Raw genomic sequence first — 26,605 nt, forward strand, 5'->3', positions numbered from 1 at the left:
TGTGAATGCATAAATGAGCTCTAGATATTTCTAAGGATGGTTAATCCTATGTATTTAGCTGTCAATATATATTTTCCAAGAATTCACCAAGTATGAGCCTATCTTTGCTATCATGCCTTCTTTAAAGACATAAATGATCATAATAAATTCTTGTGGTGTATAGGACAGCCCAAGAGACAGTAAAGAAAATTCTGGGCAGCCCCTACAGAGCTTCTATATACCAAACAAAGGCTATAAAATTTCTCTAACTTTTCTCCTATGGAAATAGTTTAAAGATAACATCTGTCACTACCATAGAAAATTAGATCTTAGTTTGCCTCTTGAATTTTTCCTGCCTACATCACTTAGCATCACTTCTTTCACCAGAACAGCAAACTCCCCGTGGCTGTAAGAATCATGGGGGCAGGGACTGTGTTCACTACCACAGTCTCAGTGACAACACTAGGAGGCGCTCAATAAATGTTTAGATATCCAGGTCTGAACTGTCTCCATTCTATCTTTATTTCCAGAGAAATCAAGTCTGTGTCTGAAGAAAAGTGAGCAAAAAACTAAATGAATGTAACTTTTCTGTTATTTACAGCATAGTTTTTTAAAAATATATATTTTATTGATTTCAGAGAGGAAGGGAGAGGGAGAGAGAAATACAAACATCAATGATGAGAGAGAATCACCAATCGGCTGCCTCCTGCATGCCCCCTACTGGGGATCGAGCCCGCAACCCAGGCATGTGCCCTTGGCAGGAATTGAACCTGGGACCCTTCACTAACACTCTACCCATTGAGCCAAACCAGCTAGGGCTACAGCATAGTTTTTTTATTAAGAAAATGAAACTATGAGTTATGAGGAAGTGGTCTTCACCCCTCCCCCCGACACAAGAAAGAGAACAAGGAAGTAAACAAGAGGAAGGTGGCAATGTAGCAAAGGCAGGCAAGATGGACTTTAAAAACTATTTAGCAGGAGGGAGGGCCTTCCTGTAGTCTCTCCAGTTGTTCTGGTTTAGGGATTTTCTCTAGCAACACGTGGCAGTTTAGGGGCAGGAGACTCCCACACCACTGCCTTTCTCACATGGTGCACTGTGCTCTGGTTATTTCTAGCTGTCTCTTGCCACCACTGGGCCATGGTTCAAGGATAAGGACTTGTTTGAGTCCTTGACCTCCCCCCCACCCCGCCAGGGTCTGGCACTGTCAGTGATTAGTAAATGTTTGCTAAATGAGTAAATAAATGAGAAAAAATTTACGGGGGTGGGGAGTGTGGTTTACTGAGTTGAACTGGCAAGGCAAGTAGAACAAAAGAGGGAGGTGCTGACATGAAAACAGCCTTAAGAGGGCTGGCAACAGGCCCTAGGCTGGGTAAGCAGACAAGTGATGCCAACTTACGAATGATGGGTTTCAGAGCATCACTTCTCCTAGGACCAGCTCCTCTAACTTCTGCCACCAAGAGGGTCTGCATTTCACTAATGACCTCAATACTTCCAAATGCAATGGACACCAGATTTCTTATTTTCCTTAGCCTGTGGCATCAGACATTGCCTGCCGTTCTCCTTAAAATTTTCCCTTCCCTTCTTTTAGTACTCTCTCCCCAAGGTGAGGACCATTCTCTTTGTCATCTTTGATGGGTCTTCTTTTTCTTTTTATTAATCTTCACTTGAGGATATTTTCCCATTGATTTTTAGAGAGAGTGGAAGGGAGAGGTTAGAGACAGAGAGAGAGAAACATGGATGTGAGAGAGACACAATGATTGGTTGCCTCCCATACCCACCCGGTCCAGGCCCACAACCAAGGTTGTGCCCTTGACCAGAATCAAACCTGGGACCCTTCAGTCTGCAGGCCGATGCTCTATCCACTGAGCCAAACCGGCTAGGGGTTGATGGCTCTTCTTTACCTACCTCTTGGGATACTGGTTTCTAAAAGCTGAGGAAAACACAAAGCAGTGACTTATTAAGTAAATATAAACTGACACCATGTTAGGAGGAACTAGCAGGATGAAAATTAAGCAACAGTTCAAGGATGTTATCTAAACATTTTGGTTCTTATGGAATAAGAGGGAACCATGATTTGATTTTCTTGGTGGTTAAAGTAAAGGCAGAGGTTAGTGAAGGTAGAAACGAATATCATTCCTCCCCTTTCAGAATTTGCAAGAGGTTAATTCAGTATCAAATTTAATTTTTGAAAACGAATAGCTATTTAGTAAAAGTTAATAAACACACTTAGCTTCATACTTGAGTGATGTTGATATTTATTGACACTAATGAAAAACAAGCTAAGACTGAAAGTTGTTATTTAAACAGGAACAAATATGGGTGCAGTTTCCTTCCTGGATAGGTCATGCACTTCGATCACGAGACCTAGGATAAAATAAAGGCTGGATTGTCAAGAACCAAACAAGGGTTAAATTTTACTTCTTAATATAAAAATTGCTAGAGGCCAAAGGAGATGTTTAATAATATTCTTTCCACTAACATCACATAAGCACACAAAAATCTAAAACTAATCCTAAAATTTTAGGACACAGGATATAGACCTGACATGACTATTTAAATTTTGCATACGCAAACACTTGTTATAAACTTCACTGTACTTGTACTACAATTACATGCTTGTTGCTTCTACACTACACAAAGTCAACAGTTATCACCAACAATGAATGTAACTAGATCTAAACAAGACTTTAAACAAGACTTCAAAAAGACTCTGCTCCACTAAATTAAGAAAATTCAATTCGGGAGTAACAAAATCTTTTGATTTTAAAGCCGGCTCCCTTCTTCTCATGTCATACCTAATTAAGTCCTCACTTGACATTTCCCACCTGCAAATTGCAATGCATGTCCACTCTCTGATCTTTATCTGACACTTTAATTTGTAGGAATTGCAAAAAAATGAAATCGTACTTCCAGTCTGTACCCGCAATCAGGTTCCCGCTTTGACGCAAAATACACTCCTCTGCAGTGTACCCCACCAGCTCAGCGACCCCCTTTCTCTCTCTATTCCTTTGCCCGGAGGCACTTCTGGATTGCTTAATACATGCTCTTTGACTGCCTACACAGTCAGGAGAACATGTATGGCCATTTGGACTTATCACTCCTCTCCGTCTTCTTTTCTATGGCTAATACCACTTTCCTGCTTTTTTTCTATTGCTGAATCTCCAGACTTGGTGCCGTCATCAGGGGGACAGAGTCGATTTCGGCTTCGAGCACCTGGTTGGTAAAGCTGCATTGCTGGGCGATCCTAAAGTAAAATGAAATGTTAAAACATTGCTACTTAGTGTTTACAGGGGATTTTCAATCATAGGTTATGTATTGATATATACCAGAACCAACTCATACAAGGCCAAAAATGTGAGGGCACTATACATGACAGCAAGTATTGGTGGTTAATTTGCTTCTAACAGCCTGCTTCCTTTCCCTGATCTCCAAAGAAAAGCAACCATTTTATAAGTATTATTTTATATGCCTAGGGTAAATTTTCAATAAAGCTATTGTCTAATTTTCTTAACGATTTCAAGAGTAACTGAATTAGCTAGATTTTTTTTTTTTTTTTTTTTTTTTTTAGAAAAACCACAACCATTGCCTACCTCTCTTCCCTATCGGTAAATCGACTTTTATTTTTTTAAATATTTTTTATTAATTTCAGAGAGAAAGAGAGGGAGATAGAAACATTAATGATGAAAGAGAATCATTGATTGGCTGCCTCTTGCACACCCCACACTGGGGATCAAACCCACAACCCGGGCATGTGCCCTGACTGGGAATCAAACCTCCTGGTTCATAGGTCGATGCTCAACCACTGAGCCTTACACTATTGATTAGTTGTTTTTCCAACTGTTTATCTTGAAAAATTTTAAATCTATAGAAATGTTGTAAAACTTAAACAATGAATACTAATACCTTTCTTCTAGATTTACAATTTTAACACTGTCACACGTGCTTTTTCTGTCTCTAGTATGTAAACACACCTATATACACATTGAACAAGGATATCCTTTTATACAACAATACAACTGCTATTGATCAATCATAGCATCACACTAAAAGGACACGCAGATATTATATGCTTCCTGATATGATGCATAGGAAGTACACAACACTATCTATTAAGTGTTCTTGCCAAAAATTGCAGCCTCATATATTCAGGCCTCTAGGTGAGGGCATGCCTGTTTTTGTGAATAAAATGTGATTGGCACATAGCCACGCTCATTCTTTTACATATGTCTATGCTTACAGAGCTTAGTGGTTGTGACAGAGACCATATGGCCCACAAAGCTGAAAATATTTACAATCTGGCCCTTTATAGAAAACATTTGCTGACCCCTGCCCTAGATATGACCATCAGTTTTCAAGGAAACAAACATTAAGGAACATGTTAAATGATACCACAGGAATGTAATTAGCCAATCTGGACCATTAGAAGCTCTACAGAACAAACTGGTTTCTGCAACAAATAAATGGAAAACAAAAGGAGGGGGATTGTTTAGATTAGAAGAGATTTAAGGGGAGATATCAAGCAAATACAATTTGTGGACCTTGTTTGGAGCCTATAAAAAAGATATGAATGAGACAATTGGGAAAATCTGAACACTGAGCAGGTAGGATGTTAAGGAATTATTATTAGGTTTTTTAATGTAAAAATGCTATTTGGGTTATATTTATTAAGAAAAAGACTTGATTTCTAATATTGATGAATGTAAAGAAGAAATTATATGTCTTGGATTTGCTTGAAAACAATCCAGTAGAATGGGTAGGGATGGATTAGAGTCGAAAGGAGGTTGGCCCCCAGTTGATAACTATTGAAGCTGAGTGATGGGTACATTGTATTATTCTGTTCTACTTTTGTGGATGTTTGAAATTTCTACAGTAAGTTAATAGAAGGACCAAACAATACTGAAAAAAGCTGCAGAGTTAAAGTTCCTATAATAAAAATGTCTATAATAGAATTTCCTTTAAAAGTTCTATAATAAACAATGAGTTAGCCCTTTTAGGAAAAGAAAAAATAAGTGTAACAAAAGGAGCACCTTGTTTCTAATGCGATCTCTCTTAACCACTTCCTCTTTCTTTTCCGTTTTTTCTAAGCTGGCTAGTGATTCTGTACTTTCAGTCTTCTTTCCTTTATCCCGAAGTGCTTCTTTCTCTTTTTTAATTTCTTCTTCCTTTCTTTTAAAAGCCTTTTCTTTCTCATAGCGCTCCCTCTGCCTCCGGCGTTCTTCTTCTTGACGCTTTAGTCTCTCTCTTTCCCGAAGAATGCGCTCTTGATCGCGTTCATAATCCCGTTCCCTCTCCCTGTAGTCTCTGCCACTCTCATCTTCGGGTCTGCATGAAAAAACAAATCTGAGAATGTACCCACAAAGATCTTCCAATCACAAATGCAGGAACACTCTGATTCTAACTTGGCCACTGCAATGAGGCTGCACTTTTGGAGCAGAGTAAAAAATAAATGCGAGCATTTTGAAAAACAGTAACAGCCCTAACCAGTTTGACTCAGTGGATAGAGCATCGATCCATGGACTGAAGGGGCCGAGGTTCCATTCTGGTCAAGGGCATGTATCTAGGTTGCAGGCTCCATCTCAGGGTCTTGTTGGGGCACATGCACATGCAGGAGGCAACCAATCAATGTATTTCTCTCACATTGATGTTTCCCTCTCCCTCCCTTCCACTCTTTCTAAAAATCAATGGAAAAACATCCTTGGGTAAGGATTAACAAAAAAAGAAAAACAGTAACAAAGAAACAAAAGTCATCCACCCAGATCAAGATATTAGAATATTTAAAACCTTTCCTCCTCATCCCTGTGCCCCTGTTAAAACAGCTTATTTAATTCAGGTATAAGTCAAGGACATAGCAATAAAACTAGCGTCAAGAAATACATTGAAAACAAATGTCCTAAAGAGCCCTCGCCTACTGACCTCTTAGGCTTTTCATCTTTAAATTCGCCATCACAACGTTTGGGCAATGTACAACTTTGCCCACTGGCTCTTTCATCACTCAGATTCTCTTTGTCCAATTTCTTGGCCTTTTCTCTTTTGTCCATTTCTTTTTCATCCCCCTTTTCTGGCTTCTTGAGCAGCTTTAAAGAGAACAAATTTATTTTGAAGGGTGGGACACTGTCTTTTATGCCTATCAAAGAAAACAATATACTAAATATTTTAAATTTTGACTAGAAAAGGCCCCTTTTTTCTGCAGATACTTAAACTTTCAGGTGAACAATAGTGCACAAGAGCAGTAATTTACTAAAAGGTTGTTATTAATATGAAAGTGTTATCCACTCAAATGGCGTGGTTTAATCACTTGTGGCAATAAGATCAAGACTCCTTTGGCTTTAAATGGGTCAGCCTTTAAGTGAACCAATGCATACGTCCAAGTATGCCTTTTATAGCAAAGCAGCATGCCAATACAACTTGATGGGAAAATATGCCACAAATTCAAAATGCTAGGTATATCATTACTATTGGGAGTATTTTTATGTATTACTTGGAATGACAAATATCTTGGTCACCAAAGGAGCGATCTATTGTGAGAATAATTTTGCCTTGAGCCTGAGAGTAACTTACTTATATAATGGTACAATCATATTATCATTAGAGATGAATAGTAAGAATTATTTGGCATTGGATTTAAAAATCCAAATACCTCATACAACAGCACAGTGAAGTTCCATCTCTACTAAGTAGGAACTCTGTACAATGTCATGATGTGTATTAGAGGATGTAATTCTAAAATAAAAGCATTTCATATAGACCAAATTTCTAACATTTTTTTTCATACCACTGCTACAAATCTCTAGAATACCCCCAAGTGTTGGATATTCAGAGAGACTCTTAGGCAAAATGGAAGAATTTCAAGTCTCAGGGTGAAGGCATCATACAGGTTACCAAGCAAAAGGCCAAGCACCAAAAGATTTAAGCATGAAGTATTTCAGCACAGTCAGCCACTGCAAATGGTGAGTCCAAACTGGACACTAAGAAGGCATTACTGTAACGTGAGGATACCATGTACAGGTTTCATTGGAGGTGTTCTTATTTCTCTAATGAACATCTTTGTTGGGAAGCCAAGATGTTCATTACTCTAATAAGAACATTAATGGGTGTCTCTAGCATGGATGGCTCTACCTTCTGCCTTGCTGGTAGTTAGTAATAGCAAGTCAAGTCACTTGTGGTATGGCAGACATTGCTACAAAGAATTAAGATGGGAACGTTCCCACACTGTGGCCAAGCCCCTTATCAACAATAATGAGCCCTGGAGAGCCTCAGGGAACCACATAAACTGCTGAATTTTGAGGAGGTAAAAGGAGACCCTACCACCTCCACAGACTCTGAGATTTTTTCTAACTTTCTCTGAAGTACTTAGTACTTCCCCAAGAAGTTCACTGGAACAAGGGCTGTCCAAGCCATGCCCTGAGAAGGGAAGCTGCAAGGCCGGGATCTTTCTATAGGTTTTCCTCTTCCTGTATGCAATGTGTTAATCAGAATCAGCTGCTCATAGATTCCCAGGGAGATGCAAGAAGGTAACATGGGAATCATGTGAGAGAGGAAAGCACGTAATGCAGGATATTATCTGTAGTACTTGCACAAGACAGTTATGAGAGGCAGCTAAAAAAGAGAAAGAGCTATTTAGGCATGGTTGTCCTCTGGCTGTATATTGTTGAAGCTTCTGGGGACAGAGCAGAGCATCAGGAAGTCATATGGGCTTCCTTTTAAAGTAGGAATTTAAAATAGCTTGCTTTTAAGAAGACTCATCAGTCTGAAGGGGTTTTCTACAGGTATCACTACCACCACCACCAAAAGGATTTATTAACTAAGACCTGTGTGTGTGTGACATGATACTAGGTGTTCTGTATCATGTACTTGGTCCTTACATTTTTCTGATTCACAGCTTGTAACAGAAACCTGTGTACCTGAAGACAGTGGAAAACAAACAGATGAGGCAACTTAATGTATCAAATATGAAGGAAAAGCTGAATAAAAACCATAATTCATGCCAGCCAGCCCTATTTTATGAAGAATTGACAGAATAATCATCTAAAAATTGAACATTTTAAATGATAAAAATAACACAGATCTGCCCTGAAGAAATAGCATGTAAACTACTTAGTCCTTTTAAATTATCTTAAAATTAAAAAATCATACTATTAGTATTATATAAAGATTTTAATTGGTTCACTTGCCCCCCCCCCCAACCAAAAAGGACAAAAACAAAACTGAATACCTATATTTACACCACACAAGATGCATGCATATTTATAAAGAAGTAGATACATGCAATTTTCAGTAACATGCAGTCAGTTTAAGTTATTTTCATACCTTAATCTTTGGTTCTTCCTTTAATTTGTCCCTTTCTGGAATTCTTTCTATCTTCTTTAGCTTTTCTATATCTTTCCTTTTTCGTTTCTCTTCTTCTTTCCATTTCCTCCTCTCTTCTTCTCTTTGTCTTTTTCTTTCTATTTCTCGCCGCCTTCTTTCTTCTCTTTTCTCTTCTCTCATTCTCTAGAAAGATCGACACACACCTTCAAACAAGATAATCATCACCAAAACTTAAATCAGTCCCAAAGGCATGGCGGGCACCCACTAAACTGGATCATCTTTCCTTCCTACTTTCTACCTCCTTAACCCCCTCCCCACCCCATTCAGTATATGAGAATGAAGTCTAGGACTTGCTAGTATCAGTCTCCCACCGCTGCCTTGCTGTATTTCAGAAAAATCAAGAGTGTCTCCTGAACAAGCTAAGGGCTCTCTGGGTTTGCAGAATGATTCTTTGATCCAGCAACCAAAGAGAAGGAGGGGGCCACTAAGCCAAATCTCTAAAGAATAATGTTAAGAAAAAGCAACTGTTTCTCCTAGGGGATCCCAATGCTCTTAAAATGTTTAACAGAATGTGAACCAATGAAAAAAAAGTATTGAGAAAACTATAAAAACAGAGGTTTACCTGCTTGTTTTTCAGGAAGCTCAATAGTGGGGTTGTCTTTTTAGCTACATAAATGTAAACAGATTATTAATAATACTTATCCACCCCTAGACAGGATTCCATTTTCTGACATTCCCTGCCAACCACCCAAGGTGGGAAAAACTATACCCCTTAAACAGACAGTTTACAACTATATTATCAGAAAATTTTTTTACAGTATTCCAATTCTGCAAATTTAAAATACCTTTTAAAAATTAAAGAAGTACAAAATAAAACAATAAACTGTTCTATAGATGGGAGTAAAAATTTGTCCAACTGGGAATATATACGTGTCCATTAATAAAAACCAACTTTTAGAAGAATATTTAATTCACTTTTTAGTATTTTGAGCAATGCTATCTAATCTTGTAGCTAGCTTTTGAAAACATACTTCCTTTGGATAAATTCTTCGGAGTGGGCATCCTGGGTCAGAGGCTATGCTTATGTTTAGAGTTGATACAGTAGTGACAGCTTACTGCTAGAACCAACATCCAAGCTAGAATTTCTCAAGAGGTTTTCAGTTTTGTAGTAACTAAATCCATTTTTTTTATATTTGTTTTTATCAATATTAGCTTCTTATTGCTAGAAAACATCAGCTGATCTTCAAATGCTTACCAACATCTAAAGGTAAGCATGAGTCTTCAAACATTTTATACTTATGTTACATTTGTGTGGCACTAAATAGGTCACAGAGTTTTCCCCATCTAATCAGAGCAATCGCATAATCCTGTGACACAGGTATTATCCTCTGCTTATTGCAGTAAAAGAAACAGAGTCTCAGAGAAGTTAGTGCTTTCCCCATGACCATACAGCCATCAAGTGACAGAAGTGGAAGTCAGACAGGTCTTCTGATGAAAAAGCTATTGACCTTAATTCCTTTTGTCCACTTACCTATTAGTTCTCTATTTTTAGCTTCTATTTCCTCTAGCAGCGTCTCTGGAGTAGATGTCATTTTCTCATTATCAGCAGCATAACTTTCCAAAAATTTTCTATATTCTGGATCTAAATAATTGTTTAAGGAAACAGAAAATATAGTAGAGTTTAAACAAACAGGAAATTATTATCTAGGATTTTACCAAAGAAGATTAATTTTCTACGTCATGGAAGATTGAAAATAAACCTATACCCACAAGATAAACTATTTACAGCTTTCTTGGTTACTCTCAGAACTCCTATTAGAGATACCCACAAAGGGAGTATGGTGTAACGTGGGGTCAGGGAAAATGAGATAGCAGAGATTATAATAGAAACTTCAGGGATGATAAATAGTTTGCTTTTGAAAGTCACTGCTCCTACTAATCCAGAGTCACACTTGTGAAAGAAATGCTATGTGTATATAGTTACAGTATATATTTATTATGCATACAGAATGTAAGCAATTCCTGTATGGGTAATCTTCATTTTAAGTAAACTCAACATATGAAAATCAGATGTTCCAAAAAGACACAAAAGGGAGATGTCATGGATGGCACTGGAGGTGATGGTAATTCTTGGAGTTCCTTCCTAGATGCCTCTGACATCAGACAGGGTAACACATCTGAGTTACCATACTTCTTGTATTTGGAGTTTCGATGCAGTGTGGACCATATCACTTGATCTAGTCTTCCAGGTCTGAATCTATCATATAATCAATAAGCAGCTGCATGTTGAGTCTTTTCTGTGTTCTTTACAAAATGGTTATTATAGTAGTAAATAATGGAAATCAAACTAGATGGTTCTAAAATATCAATCTGATAGAAAATATTGCAGCTAAGCCATTATCCAATATAAGTTACAGAGATCTCAAAATCTGGGTCCAGTTTACCATATGTGGCAATTATTCCAGTTTTTTAGTTCCTCTTTTTTGGCTCAGTGTAACTACTGTGTGTGTAGTTAACTTCATATTCAAAGCCAAGAAAATAGGACTCACCACTTTGGTTACTTCATATTAAGTTACTTGAATACATTAAGTCTTCCAGTAGAGCTCTCAATAATAAATCTTCCTCTTTATAAAAATGGAAACCCAAAAGTTTGATAATCATAATAGTGGTAAAAGCCTCAAGTAGTTGTTGTACTACTCAATGGTGGAGGAATGAAATGCCACTAGCCAAAGAGAGTGAAAACTCTATAGGAAGGAAACCTACCTCCATTTTAACAGTTAAGCAAAGCTTTCATCAATGAATTATATTTCATATTAACTTTATCCCATATGTTCTATTATTAAAAAGCTTGGAGTCCAATTAATTCTCACAAAGGTAATACTTTTTAAAAGCCTATGGCATTAGCATTACAAAACTAGAGCTATACTGTACCATCATCGATAGTCCCAACTTTAGTATCTCTTTTCTTAGTCTTCTTTTTTGCAGCTTTTTGAAAAGGAGCAAACTCTACTATTGCAGGATATTCCTGACCTGTTTGGAAAAAAAAAATATCACACTTGTTATATAACAAAGAAAAAAAATATCAAGTGGATAAAAGAGAGCCCACTGCTCTCTAGGCTTTTCTTCTTTTTTGGAGGGAGGGGCTTTGTCTATATTTTTTATTAAAAATTTTTAATGTTGACATTATTATAGGTTTCCCTCCTATTTCCCCTTTGCCTAGGCTTCCTTTGATGGCAGTCATCTGAGAAGTGTCTCCAAATGGGCATCAATCACACTGGCCCAACTACAGTCAACATGCCAAAGGGCTTTGTCTGTATTTTTATTAAAAACTCTTAATGTTGACATTATTGTAGTTTTCCCCCCTATTTCCCCTTTCCTAGCTTCCTTTGATGGCAGTCATCTGAGAAGTGTCTCCAAACGGGCATCAATCACACTGGCCCAACTAAAGTCAACTCTACCAAACGAGCCCCTAATGGAAAAAATGAAATGAATAAAACATTCATTTAAATTCTACTTATAAAGTGTAATATTTTGATATGTGGGGGGAAATAAGCTGATTTTCATTTAAAAGCACATCATAAATCTCTAGAATAAGCAAATCTATAGAGAAAAATAAGATTAGTGGTTGCCGAGAGCAGGGGAGAGTGGTGGGGAGAACAGGGAGTATCAGCTATTGGGTATGAGGTTTCTCTTTAGAGTGATGAGCACGTTCCAAAATTACATTATGGTGATAGCTTCACAACTTTGTGAATACACTAAAAACATTTAAAAAAATAAATTTTAGTTTTTTTTATTGATTTGAGAAACATCGATTTGTTCCACTTATTTGTGCATTCATTGGTTGATCCTTTTTTAAAAAATATGTTTTTATTGATTTCAGAGAGAGGGAGAGGGAGAGATAGAAACATCAATGATGACAGAATCATTGATCAGCTGCCTCCTGCACGCCCCTCTACTGGGGATCAAGCCCGCAACCTGGACATGTGCCCTGACAGGGAATCCAACGGGGACCTCCTGGTTCATAGGTCAATGCTCAACCACTGAACCACACCAGCCAAGCATTGGTTGATTCTTATATATGCCCTCACCAGGGATAAAACCCAGTACCTTGGCATATTGGGATAATGCTCTAACCAACTGAGCTACCTGGCACTAAAAAACATTGTTTTAAAAATATATATTTTTATTGATTTCAGAGAGGAAGGGAAAGGAAGAGAGATAGAAACACAAATGATGAGAGAGAATCATTGATTGGCTGCCTCCTGCATGCCCCACACAGGGGATTAAGCCAGTAAACAAGGCATGTGCTGTGACCAGAAATCGAACCGTGACCTCCTGGTTCATAGGTGGACACTCAACCACTGAACCACACTGGCCAGGCTAAAAAACATTTTAAAGGGTGAATTTTGTGGTATGTTATTTAAAAAATACACCAGGGCATCAAAAGCAAGGCAACAAAAGAAAAAAATTGATAAAACTGGATATCAAAATTAAAAACTGCATTTAGGAACACAGTCAACATAGTAGAAAAGCAACCTATAAAACAGAAAATATTTGCAAATCATACATCTGATAAGGAGTCAATATACAGAACATACAAAGAACTCATACAACTCAACAACAAAAAACCTACAATCCGCCCTAGCCAGTTTGGCTCAGTGGATAGAGCATCAGCCTGGGGTTGCGGGCTCGATCCCCAGTAGGGGGCGTACAGGAGACAGCAAATCAATGATTCTCATCATTGATATTTCTATCTCTCTCCCTTCCTCTCTGAAATCAATAAAAATATATTTAAAAAACAAAAAAACCCACAATCCAATTTTTAAAAGTTCAAAGGACTTGAATAGACATTTGTCCAAAGATGATATACAAAAGGCCAAAAAACATGAAAAGATGCTCAGATGCTCAAGAATATGAAAATGCTAAACTATTAACTCATTAATTATTAGGGAAACACAAATCAAAACCACAATAAGCTATCACCTCACATCCATTAGAATGGTTACTATTAAAGGAAAAACACCCCACAGAAAATACTAAGTGTTGGTGAAAATGTGGAGACAGAATGCTTGTGCTTTACTGGTGGGAATGTAAAATGGTGTAGCTTCTATGGAAAACAATATGATGATTCCTAAAAAAAATTTAAAATAGAATTACCATATGACCTAACAGTTCCACTTTTGGGTATACAGTGGGGCCTTGACTTACGAGTGTCCCGACTAACGAGTTTTTCAAGATACGAGCCATCTCTCGGCCGATTTTTTGCTTTGAGTTGCGAGCTAAAATTTGGGTTACGCCAGCTTCAGATACCCCACTGCTAGTTGGCGCAGCAAACGTCACAGTGAACGCCACAACATCAGCCCAGCATCACGTGTCTCACTTGTTCACTTTTTGATTTCACATACGAGTAATGTGAGTTACGAGCTCCATCACGGAACGAATTAAACTCTTAAGTCAAGGCCCCACTGTATATTCAAAAGAAGTGAAAGCAGAGACTTGAATAGATTATCTGTACACCCACATTCACAGAAGCATTATTCACAATAGCCAAGAGTTCAGGGAAGCATCCATGTTATATATTTTAAAGCCTGAATAATATTCCATTGTATGTATATACTACATTTTGTTTATCCATTCATCTTTCAAGGGATATTTGATGAATGGATAAACAAAATGTAATATATACACACACACATACACACACACACACACACACACACACACACAATGGAATATTATTTGGCCTTAAAAAGAAAATTCCGACATATGCTATAACATGGATAAATCACAAGAAGTCAAATACTATATGATTCCACTTGTATGTGGTACCTAGAATGGTCAACTTCATATAGATAGAATGGTATTTGCCAGGGATTGGGGAGCGGGGAACATGGGGAGTAGTTTTTTAATCAGTATAGAGTTTCAGTCTTGAAAAATGAAGTTCTAAAGATTGGGTGCACAACAATGTGAATGTCAACACAACTGAACTGTACACTTAAAAAATGGTTAAGACTGCAAGTTTTTAAAATATCATTTATTTTTTTAAATATATTTTTATTGATTTCAGAGAGGAAGGGAGAGGGAAAGAGAGATAAAAGCATCAGTGATGAGAATCATTGATCAGCTGCCTCCTACATGCCCCCTACTGGGGATTAAGCCCGTAACCCAGGCATGTGTCCTTAACCAGAATCGAACCTGGGACCCTTTGGTATGCAGGCCAACACTCTCACTGAGCAAAACCAGCTAGGGCTGCAAATTTTAGTATTGTGTATTTTACCACAATTTTTAAGAATGCAAACAAAAATAAAGGAATGAGCTAATGATACATGCTATAACAAGGATGAACCTTGAAAACATGCTAAGAAGCCAGTCACAAATCCTGGTGAATGCAGAATCAGATTAGCTTAATAACTGATATATGTGAAATGCCTAAAATAGGGTAAACCACAGGTAGAATAGTGATTGCCAGGGGTGGGAGGGGAAAACGGGAGATGAATGCTAATGGGTATAGGATACTTTTTGGAGTGATAAAAACATTCTGTATTTACATAGAGGTGATGGTTGCACAACTCTGTGAATATACTAAAACACTGAATTTTATGGTATGTGAGTTATAACTCAATTAAAAAAAAACACAAATGTTGCCCTAGCCGGTTTTGCTCAGTGGATAGAGCGTCAGCCTGTGGACTAAAGGTTCCAGGTTCGATTCCAGTCAAGGGCACATGTCCAGGTTGTGGGCTTGATCCTTAGTAAGGGGTGTGCAGGAGGCAGCTGATCAATGATTCTCTCTCATCATTGATGTTCCTATCTCTCTCTCCCTTTTCCTTCCTTCCTCTCTGAAATAAATAAAATATATTAAAAAAAAAACAAGTGCCCTGGCAGGTATGGTTTAGTTGGTTGAGTGTGGTCCTATGCACCAAAAGATCACTGGTCAGGGTGCATGCAGGAGGCAACTGATTGATGTTTCTCTCTCTCCCTCTACCTTCCTCTGTGTGTAAAAAAAAAAAAAAAAAAAAAAAAAGAATAAAACATTTTTTTAAAAAAAAACAAGTAACTACTGGAAAAAAATATACCAGGTCCCTGCTATAGAATAATATCACACAAACTATAAAGATCATTGACATGTAGACATAAGCCAGAATAAAATAACTAGAATTGACCAGAAGGTATCACAAAGCACTCATGGAGGAAACATGACTGGAAATCCTGGTGAATGCAGAATCAGATTAGCTTAATAACTGATATATATGAAAAGGAATAGATAAACCAGACTGAAAAAAACAAAACAGAAGTGATTCCAGACTATGGAGGGCCTTAACTACGAGGCTGAAGAGTTAACTTTTTCACAATTGTTCTTAAATCACTATTTTCAAAAAGATTAATTTCATGGCAATATAACAGACTGAATTATACAGAAATGGAAAACCCTACAAGTTTAGACAGTGGTTGTCTAAGCATTAGATGACAAGGACATAAAGTATGAAAGTATTAGTAAGAATAGATGGACATGATGTTAAAAAAATAAATTTAGCCGAAACCGGTTTGGCTCAGTGGATAGAGCGTCGGCTTGCGGACTGAAAGGTCCCGGGTTCGATTCCAGTCAAGGGCATGTACCTGGGTTGCGGGCACATCCCCAGTAGGAGGTGTGCAGGAGGCGGCTGATCGATGTTTCTCTCCCATCGATGTTTCTAACTCTCTATCTCTCTCTCCCTTCCTCTCTGTAAAAAAAATCAATAAAATATATTTTTAAAAAAATAAAATAAATTTAAAAGATTCCTCTCTCTCTAAAATCAATCAATAAATAAAAATTAGCCCTGGCTGGTTTTGCTCAGTGGATAGAGCATCAGCCTGCAGACTGAAGGGTCCCAGGTTCGATTCCAGTCAAGGGCACATGTTTGGGTTGCAGGCTCGATCCCCAGTAGGGGATGTGCAGGAGGCAGCCGATCGATGATTCTCTCTCATCATTGATGTTTCTATCTCTCTCTATCTCTCCCTTCCTCTCTGAAATCAATAAAAATATATATTTAAAAATAAATTAATAAAAATTACAAAAGATTCATCACTTGTTTATATGTAAGGTATAAAAAAAGAGAGGAAAAGATTAAATACAACTCAGATTTCCAGGCCAAGTCACTAGGAAATCACTGCTATCTACTGGAATAAAGTTGGAGTAGAGAAGTAGCTAGTTTGTAGGGATTAATAAAGTTGGACAGTGGCATTATTCCAACAAGTAATTATTGGCAGGAGAAGATTTGACTTTGGGTAGTGGGCACACAGTACAATATACCACACCTGATCTTGTACCACCTCAAACCTATATGATCATATTAACCAATGTCACCCCAATAAATTTAGTAAAAAAGGAAAACAAACAAAAACCCACAAGTAACTATTGGCTTAAACGACTTGAATAAATAAATGCTGGTCCTTGAAGCAAGATGAGAAGTAAATGCTTAAAACTTGTCATACAAGTGTAAAGAGTCACTTATCCATATTACTGTTGAAACTAGTAAATAGTCAAAATAACAGATATTCTAATTTTAGGGCAAAAAAATTGTCAGAGGAGGAGAAAACAGGCAATTTCATTCAGTTGATCAAAGTATGAAATAACAGGTTAATAAAAACACCCTAGGGGTGAGAAAAGTCACATATTTATAAGATTGTAATAGGCTTATCAAATGTGTGAAACTCTTTAACTATGCACATTTTATCACTCGGAATTTTAGAAAAACTATCAAAGCATTGAGAAAATACTGTGATACACACATTGTCTTAGACAAATGACAAAGAAACCTCTTGTTACTAGGACTCACCTTTATTGTCAAGGAATACATAACCATCAAAGCGATCCCTGAACAAAATAATGTCCTCTTGGTTTTTAAAGTTGATGTATGCTCTGGCATACATATGAGGATACAGACTGCAGAGAGGAAAGCAATTATGTAAATGTGCTTGCAGGTGTCTGGCTGAATTATAAGAATGGGCATATTAAAGAGACAGGCTCAAAAATCATATAGACATTAGTACGATAAAATGGAATGGAAGAAACCTTTTTCATTTACCCCTCCTCCCCCCTCTTTGATTTATTTTACCTAGTATCATTAGAAAAAAACTCAAAATAATCATGCTCGGGCATAGGCTGAAGATGTTCCTGAAGCTGCTCCTTGGTCAAAGTGGGAGGTAATCTCCGAATTACCACCTTCAGAAATGAATAAGTAAAATAAAATTAGTACAAATCAATTTTCTGTCATACCTGAAAGAACCAATATCCCTGAAGAAAGCTGGGCTTTAAAAGAGATCACTTATAAAAACCCAGGAGAAAATAGTCCTCTAATGCTAGGAATCAATCAAACATAATAGTAACACGGTTTTAAAATTTTTCTTAGAAATGAGAACTGTCTGGATCAAGAAAAATATCAGGTTCTGTTAATCCGAAGCCCCGCAGTTTACTAGGTTTTCGTATCATTTTCCATCACGCATTTTTCAATAGATGTAGTGGTGAGAAATGAGTAGGCCAACCCTGGTCTTTTATGGGTGCCACAAGCTCTTGATTTACTAATATTTCCCTAACACATCCTAAAACAAAACCCTTTCTCATTCAGCATAAAGAATTCAAAGCTGCGGAATACCGAAAATTCCCTCATCCCAAACAGGATGAACCCGATGTGGCCCCCAGACCATTAGTCCCAATACTCTCTCAACTCGCCTCCATTAATATTTCCATCACAAACTATGCCCACCTTTGATAACCCCTTCGCTATTTAATACCCCCCATTAACGTTTTAATTCCTCATTGTCTTTATTATCACCCCATCCCATTATCATTTCACAGCTCTGATCTACACCCTTCTCGTCTAGGAATTCCCCTTCCCCCCGCCCCCGTTTCCTTCACTCCCACCCCCGGGCTTGGCCGAGAGCCGCCTCCCGCCCCATTTCGGTCCAGTGGATGAGACAGGGTGATGCGATTTTCACTCAGGTGAAGAAACAGAAAGGGAGACTGGGAGAAGAAGGCAGCCCCATTCCCAACCATCCTCCATGGGTGGCGGACGCGTCCCGCCCTCTCACGGGCCAACCGCCAGCTAGGCACCTTGCTCAGCGCCTCTTTCTTCTCCTTGTTCCGATCCTGCTTATCTTCCCCTTTGGTGCTGTCCCCCGAAGCCCCACTACCAGTGCCTGTGGCCCCCGGGGGAGTCAAGAGGGTTACTCGCTTCTCCTTAGGCCTATAGTCCTTCTCTTCCTTCATGGTTACGGCTTGGCTCCTCACGGTCGAAGCTCGGCCCGAATGCCCCTACCGGGCACCTACGACTCCCTACCCACTGCCGTCAGAGCTCTGCCCAGTCTCGTCACAGCTCCGCCCCCAACAAGCTGCCCTAGTGATAAGACAGCCCCGCATTCCATTGGGCCTCTTCAGGATCTCGCGAGACTTCCAAGGCGTTCTGCTTCCTCCGGTGAGTAGATTTTAACACCTAGTCTTACGATCCCGCCAGCCGATTCCCCGCGTCACCCAATACCCTCTAGGCTAGGTCCAGACTTCCCTGGGGCCTCTCTCTACAGTACACCTTTTAGCAAATCCGCCATCTTGACTACAACGACTCTTCTGCGGACTACAAATCCCAGCGTGCAAAGCAGTTAGATGCTTCTGGCTGGGAGTTATATTCCTATTTTTAAAAGTAAGCCTCTCCTGAAGGGTCCCAGGTTCGATTCCGGTCAAGGGCATGTACCTGGGTTGCGGGCACATCCCCAGTGGGAGATGTGCAGGAGGCAGCTGATCGATGTTTCTAGCTCTCTCTCTCCCTTCCTCTCTGTAAAAAATCAATAAAATATATTTAAAAAAAATAAAATAAAAGTAATCCTCTCTTTTTTTGTTGTTTTTAATATATTTTTACTGATTTCAGAAAAGAAGGAAGAGAGAGATAGAAACATCAGTGATCAGAATCACTGATCAACTGCTTCCTGCACACCCCACGCTGGGTATGGAGCCCCCAACCCGTGCTTGTGCCCTGACCAGGAATCTAGCCGTGAGCTACTGGTTCATAGGTCGGAGCTCAACCATTGAGGTACACCGGCTGGGCGATACTCTAATTTTGAAAGTTTACTGTTTTGCAGATCAAAACATAGGTTCTGTGGGCTGTACTTGACTACCTGTTCCTCAGATAAACCTGATGTTATCCAAAGTTTACCTTACTAAGTAACTTGTGTTTTCTATCAATTCTGAGGGGAAATAGAGGTTGCCACCCAAAATGTGTCTTTTGGATATTATTTTAAGCTGGTTATTATTAAGAAAAGAGGAAGAAGACATTCAAAACAAACTTTGGCTTAGTGGATAGAGCGTAGGCCTGCAGACTGAAGAAGGGTCCTGTGCTTGATTCCAGTCAAGGGCACATGCCCGGGTGGCCGGCTCGATGCCCAGTAGGGGGCGTGCAGCAGGCAGTCGATCAATGATTCTATATCATAGTTACTATGAACTAGTGTGAGACAGGGAGGGACCTAGCAAATTTCTCTCTGTGTTCCATTGTTAAAGATGGCCAAGCAAACAGTTATTTAGCAAACATTTTCTTTTTCATCTGTATGTGAATTGCCTTCCTGACCTTTGAAATGTTGTTTGTTTTCTATTACAAAAATATGAACAGATTTCTTGTCAAATATTAAACAAGTATAGTAACACATTTTATAGGTAATAGAAGTAAAGGAAAAGACTATACTTTCAGGGATCATTTCTATAGTTCGTTACTAGAGAAGTTTCTCTGATCGTGTAGAGCACCCGAAACCACGAGGAGGAGGCGCAGGTTCTCTCCTGAGCATGAAGCTGGCTCTTGATGTTGCATATGCAACTGCCTCTTGCCATTGCTGTTCGTTCTTGTCTTCCTTTGGGAGGGCAAGAGGGAAAGGACACAGGCTGAGTGGTTTCTTTAAGGTACAAATAAAGCTTTAAAAAAAAAAGAAGTAAAGGAAGACAATTATAAAGAGGAATAATGAACTTACAGAAATTCAGATTTGAGGGTTTGGAACTATAAAACCCTAAATAAAAAAAATCACAGAAGAATATATAAGAATAAAAGTTAAGATTAGAAATATTTCTTTTTTAAAAAAAAAAATCCCCACCCAAGGATATGCTTTTTATTGATTTTTTTTTTTTTTTGAGAGAGAGAGAGAGATAAACATTGATCAGTTCCCTCCAGGGATCAAACCTGCAACCTGGGTATGTGCCCTGACCAGAATAGAACCCATGACCTTTCAGTGCAGGGGAGGATGCTCAATCAACTGAGTCACACCGGCCAGGGCACGATAATTTACTCTTGTGCAAACTTCCTCATGCATCCTGGGCTTCTGTTTTCCTCTTCAATCTAATCTCTTCTGCTGTTTTCCCAACTCAGTTATTTAGGATCAAGTTTAACCATGTTTTAAACAAGATTATAGTTTATTTCTTTCTGGTATAAATAAAGTCAGAAGGGCTCTTCTGTCATTCTTAACATGAAGCAACCTCCTAGTCCAAAATAGTTGCTTGAGCTCCAGCCATTTGATCAGCATTCCAGCCAATAGGAAGGAGGAAGTCACAAAGAGCATGCCCCCTCTTTTAAAGGATACACTTCTACTTATATCAATTGGCTAGCACTTAGTCTGAAGGGAGGCTGGGAATTTTTTTTTTTTCTAGATAGCCATCCGAGCTTCTTTTATTCAAGACAAAGGAGAAAGGGGGTAATAGGGGATAATTAACAGTTTTTATTTCATCAACTAATTTGTAAATCATTCTAGAGTGAGGATCTTGCTTTATACCTCTATAAAGTTCAGTGCTGACAAGGACCTCAGTAAAAATCTCTCAGTGCCCTAGCTGGTTTGGCTCAGTGGATAGAGTGTTGGCCTGCAGACTGAAGGGTCCCAGGTTTGATTCCGGCCAAGGGCACATGCCTGGGTGGGGACCTGCTGGAGGCAGCCAATCAATGATTCTCATCATTGATGTTTCTCTCTCTCTCCCCTTCTCCCTTTCTCTCTGAAATCAATAAATATATATTTTTTAAAAAGATTATCACAGAAAGATGTGTGGAAGCCTCTAAAAAAATCTCTTAGTAATTATGGTTAATCTTTTCAGCAAACATTTAGTTAGCACCTATTTTATGCCAAGGACTGTGTTTGGAGGCTGGGGGCTACAAAAATGAAATGAACACAGGAAACAAAGACTTCACCCAAAAAGTGTTGATCTAAGCAGGTATTTGAACCATTACAAAACTTGTCAGGAAGAGGAGGGGAAAGACATTCTAGGCCAGTGGTTCTCAACCTTCCTAATGCCGCGACCCTTTAGTACAGTTCCTCATGTTGTGGTGACCCCTAACCATAAAATTATTTTCGTTGCTACCACATAACTGTAATTTTGCTACTGTTATGAATCATAATGTAAATACCTGATATGCAGGATGTATTTTCATTGTTACAAATTGAACATAATTAAAGCATAGTGATTAATCACAAAAACAATATGTAATTATATATGTGTTTTCCAGTGGTCTTAGGCGACCCCTGTGAAAGGGTCGTTCAACCCCCAAAGGGTTAACGACCCACAGGTTGAGAACCGCTGTTCCAGGCAAATGGAATAGTTAATAAAAATTATCAGAGGTATTAAACAGCATGTCATGTTAGGAACTGTGGACCATCTGGTATACTTAGACCATTTGTCTCAAGCAGGGGCAATTTTGCCCCCTACAGAACATTTGACAAAGTCAGAATTTTTTTTTTGGTTTTCACAACCAGATGAGTGCTACTGCCAACTAGTGGATAGAAGATAGATACTGCTAAAAATCTCCTCTACCAAGGAATTACTGGGACAAAAACCACAATAGTGTTGAGGCTAAGCAATCCTGCAGTATAGAGTGCAAAAGGGGTAGGAGTGGGAGGGCTTAAGATATGAAGCCCGAGAAATCAGCTTGATCCTAAAGAATCTTGTTTTCCTGCTAAAAAAAAAAAGTGTACTTTATCCTGGCGATTGCGATGGAGAAATAATTAAAGAAAAATTTTAAAATAATTCTTTTATTGTTGGAAGTATTACATATGTCCCCCCTTTTCCCCCATTGACCCTCTCCAGCCCGCCCCCCTACCCCAGCCCCTCACTGTCCCACTGTCTGTGTTCATGGGCCATGCATATATGCATATAAGGTCCTTGGTTGATTACCTCCCATCCACCCACCCTTCACAACCTTCCTTCTGAAATTGCACAATAATTGAAGAAATTTTTTTTCAAAAAACATTTTAACACATTAAGTGCCATGTCAGTCACCGGTGACTGACACCATACTTTCCGTCCAGAAGACAAAACAGGCTGGGCGTTTATTATGGAAATGTTCAAGTATGCCTAAAAGTAGAGAGAATACTATAATGAATTCCCATCAAACAGGGACTCAATTTCAATAATTATCAATATTTTTTATGTAATCTTGAAAAGTGTGTTTATTTAAAACAGCACGACTCACCCGGACAGTGTGGCTTAGTGGTTGAGCGTTAACCTATGAACTAGAAGGTCATGGTTGGATTCCTCGTCAGGGCACAGGCCTGGGTTGAGGGCTCAATCCCAGTAGGGAATGTGCAGGAGTCAGTCAATGATTATTATTGAAAGGAGTTTTTAGGGGTGAGATAGGAGTGTTTAGGGGTGAGATAGGAGTGTTTAGGGGTGAGATAGGAGTTTTTAGGGGTGAGATAGGAGTGTTTAGGGGTGAGATAGGAGTGTTTAGGGGTGAGATAGGCAGGTTTAGGAAATTCTAGGAATTAAGGGGCCCATGGAAAAAGCACAGGGCCGCAGAGCTGCAGGAGGTACATTTCCACCGAGTAAGGGAGCCGGGAGCTGCAGAAGGTGTACATTTACAGAATAAAGGGAGGGAAGCCCCTCTTTCAGAGAGGGAAGAGGAAAGCCCACAGGGAATAGGAGAACAATAAGGGGGAAGGAGAGGGGAGCCTCAGGTACCTCACATGTGGTTTGAGCTCTGAAGTTGCTATAGTGACCAAATTAAAGGGGATTGTGACCAATCAGAGGGGATGTCAGGGCACAAAGAACTGCAGCCTTTATAAACTATAGAAAAAAAGGGGCTCAGTGGGACTCTTTCCCCCTCCCCATGTGGGAGTCTGTGCTTGTTTCTCACCTTTTGCTATACCATCTTTTCATCCATGGTTTCATTCTTCGATTCCACTGGACAAGAATCTGGGAACCATCCTGCCCAGAGGAACACCACGCATTAAGGTCCAACTTTCCCGTATCCTCATCATTGATATTTCTATCTTGCCCTCTCCCTTCTTCTCTCTCTAAAATCAATTAAAAATTTAAAAAAAGCAAGACTTTTGGGATTGGCGTTTATTGATAAGGTTAGGTTATTGGACCAAAGTATTTCATTTTAGCAAACTAGTGCTTGAATGATTGTTAGCATTTAAGGAAAAGCAACTTTATTCTCTGGCAGAGGAAATTACATGTTATCCGGAAGCTGCATTCTCTTGTTAGCATTCACATCTTTAAATTTTTCTTCTTTTGACTGACAGATCCTGCCTCAAGTTTATTTGTGCAAATAGCACAGGAGGACACTAACTCCATGCAGACAGCAGCCCAAGGGTCACACCAGTCCTTCCAGCCTCACATTGGTAGACAGAGGCCTCTACTGTGAAGATTTCCTGGGGGCACCTTTGGCAGCCTGAGCCTGAGTGTCAGCTTGTTTTGAGTCTTGGCCTTGGACTTCGGCCTGCAGAGCTTGAAATCTCATGTCAGGTCTTTAAATGCCGCTCAGCATGGACACCTGCTGCCCTGACCCCTGCTCAGGTTCCATACTGACACATCCAGATGCCTCTTTGACAGCTCCTCTTAGAGAGCTAATGGGCCTCTCAAACGTAGCATCTTCAAACTGAAGTCCTCCTGAGCTTCCTTCCAGTGTCCTTTGCGCCTCCATCCTTCCAGTTTGGGTGAAAATCTTTGCATTATCCTATCACCTCACTTTCCTCTCATACCATAACATGCAGTCTTTACAATGAGTTCTCCCCGCCCCCTTGCTGTGGCCCACATGACCCTACATGATTGGGCCCTTCTCTATCTCACCAACCCCATCTCCTACCAACTTCATCCCCCACCATCCCCCCTCACGCTGCTCCACTACTCCCCAGCCCCACCTGCTTGTTCCTTGGTCACACCAAACACGTTCTCCACCCCAGGGCCTTTGCACCTGCAGTTCCCTCTGCCTGGTGTTGTTACTTTTCCCCATTCATTACCAAGGCCTGCTCCCTCCCTTCATTCAGTCCTGCTCAAAGTCGGTGGGCCAAGAATGCCTTGCCTGGCCACCCTTGTCTAACATCACCCTGTGCTCCCTGTTATCATCCCCTGCTTTATTTTTATCCCTTTGCTGTGTGTGGATCTCTCCAACTAGAATGTAAGCTCCACGAGTTAAGGGATTTGTTTTTTTACTGCCGTCATCCTCACCGCCTAGCCGAGTGCATAGCACACATGTGTTGAGTCAAAGAATGAATCAGTTTAATCATGTTGCTCTCCCAGCTAAGAATCTTACAGTGTTGCCTCACATCTCCGTGCCTTTGCCCATGCTATTCCCTCTGCTTGGAAGGCCCTTCCTCCCCCTAGCCTGCCTGGAAAACTTTTACTCATCATTCAAAACCTGACCCAACTGTCGCCACCTTTGTGAAGCCCCTGCTGCCAGGTAGAGTTAGCCAACGGTCCCTCCGTGACCCTGCAGTCCTGTACCTGCCTCCATTAACGCTGGGCTCTTGTGTGGTTTTCCCATCTGTCTTCTCCAGTGAACTGTGTGATCTTCCTGAGGACAGACACCACATCTTCTCATCCTGTTTCCCTAGGGTCTAGTCCGCTGCCTGCACAGCCTTAGTATTTGGTAAAGGATTGCTGACTGACTGAGTAAATGAACTGACAGATGAGGGAAGGAAGTAGAAAGGAGGGAAAGAGGGACCATCTCTTTGCCTGTAGATGTCCTCAGGGTCCCCCTCACTAGGGAAGCTCCCTGTTCTCTAGACTGACCTCAACCCCTCGCCCCTTCATCCACACTTTCTAGAAACAGGTGCTACCCTCTTGGCCACAATGACCTTAGCTCCCAAACTTCAAAATCAGCAACCATGATCTGAGTAGATTTATTCTGTGTTTTTAGAAATAACAAGAATGAATTTTTGAAATCTATCACATGTAGGCCTGTGGCTGCTCAGGTTTCTGTTAGGGTGAATGTGACCAAGAATCAGAGCTTACGGATCTAATGCATACTAACTAGAGGATAGTTAGAAGCTACTGTACAGGCGAGTGCAGAGAAAACCCATCCACAATCCTACATCCTAGAGATGCTAAACATTTTTTTTAAAAAAAGTATTTCATTTATTTTAGAGAAAGGGAGAGAGAAAAGAGAGGGAAGAGAGAAAAGTGACAGCGAGGGAAAGAGAAACATTGATCAGTTGCCTCCAGTAGGCGCCTCGACTGGGGATTGAACCCACAATGTTTTGGTGTACTGGGTAACGCTCCAACTAACTGAGCCGCCTGACCAGAGAAGACTTTTATATTTTTAACAGAAATCTCCATCTGTAAGGGTGTTTCCCTCACTGGACCAGGCCTTCCTTCACTATCAGTGGAAAAGGCGTGGACTTAAATCTTCATAACAATCTTACTCTTGTTTATTGTGCTTTTTCTGGAAACCTTCGATAACTGTCTCCACCCCTAAAGTCTTCTTTTGTCTTTGGGTGAAGGTGGTATTTATGGCGATGGCTTTGTCATTTTGGTGAGAATTACTCAGTTTTCTTGGGTCTCCCCCATGTATGCATGTACTAAACTTTTTTCTCTTGCTAATGTCTCATGCCAATCTGTTTAGACCAGCCAGAAAAACCTTGAAAGGCAGAGTAAAATTTTTCTTTCCCAACAGTTTAGGCAAGTAAGCCAGGAGAACTCACTGGCTGGGACATGCTGGTTCAGTGGATAGAGCATTGGCCTGCGGACTGAAGGGGTCCGGGTTTGATTCCAGTCAAGGGCACATGCCCGGGTTGTGGGCTTGATCCCCAGTAGGGGGCGTGCAGGAGGCAGATCAATGATTCTCTGTCATGGATGTTTCTATTTCTCTCTCCCTCTCCCTTCCTCTCTGAAATCAATAAAAATATTAAAAAAAAAGAAAAGTCTCAAAGAAAGTTCATATCAGTAGCCTATGGGAGCTGGTAATGATCATTGAAAAATATTAAAAATAAAGATTGATGGAAGGGCCTGGATACCAAAACCCATTGGTGAATCCCTGACTCAGACTATAATTAGATTGAGAGATCATAAAAATGTATGGTTAATAAGATTATGAAAGTTGGGTTGTT

At 39.7% G+C, this 26,605-nt stretch overlaps 1 protein-coding gene across 4 annotated transcripts; it reads right to left on the bottom strand.

Annotated features, from left to right (window-relative positions):
- Positions 1-2,218: 2,218 nt before the first annotated feature.
- Positions 2,219-18,888, bottom strand: UPF3B (UPF3B regulator of nonsense mediated mRNA decay). 4 transcript variants are annotated; one of them, XM_081081275.1, is made up of 11 exons: positions 18,375-18,888; positions 17,380-17,486; positions 17,101-17,207; positions 11,219-11,317; positions 9,819-9,929; positions 8,910-8,953; positions 8,288-8,470; positions 7,843-7,881; positions 5,894-6,054; positions 5,008-5,302; positions 2,219-3,224 (listed from the first exon to the last, which is right to left on the bottom strand). In XM_081081275.1, exons 1-11 carry the CDS (start codon positions 18,528-18,530, stop codon positions 3,075-3,077), a joined length of 1,452 nt encoding a protein of 483 aa, XP_080937401.1. In that variant the 5' UTR covers positions 18,531-18,888; the 3' UTR covers positions 2,219-3,074. The 4 variants fall into 4 exon arrangements, with proteins under 4 accessions (XP_080937401.1, XP_080937402.1, XP_080937403.1 ...); XM_081081276.1 differs by lacking the exon at positions 7,843-7,881; XM_081081277.1 differs by lacking the exon at positions 17,380-17,486 and having other exon boundaries at positions 18,375-18,874.
- Positions 18,889-26,605: the final 7,717 nt, after the last annotated feature.

The sequence above is a fragment of the Myotis nattereri genome, assembly GCF_964212035.1.
Source record: "Myotis nattereri genome assembly, chromosome: X".
In the NCBI taxonomy this organism is placed as follows: Eukaryota; Metazoa; Chordata; class Mammalia; order Chiroptera; family Vespertilionidae; genus Myotis; species Myotis nattereri.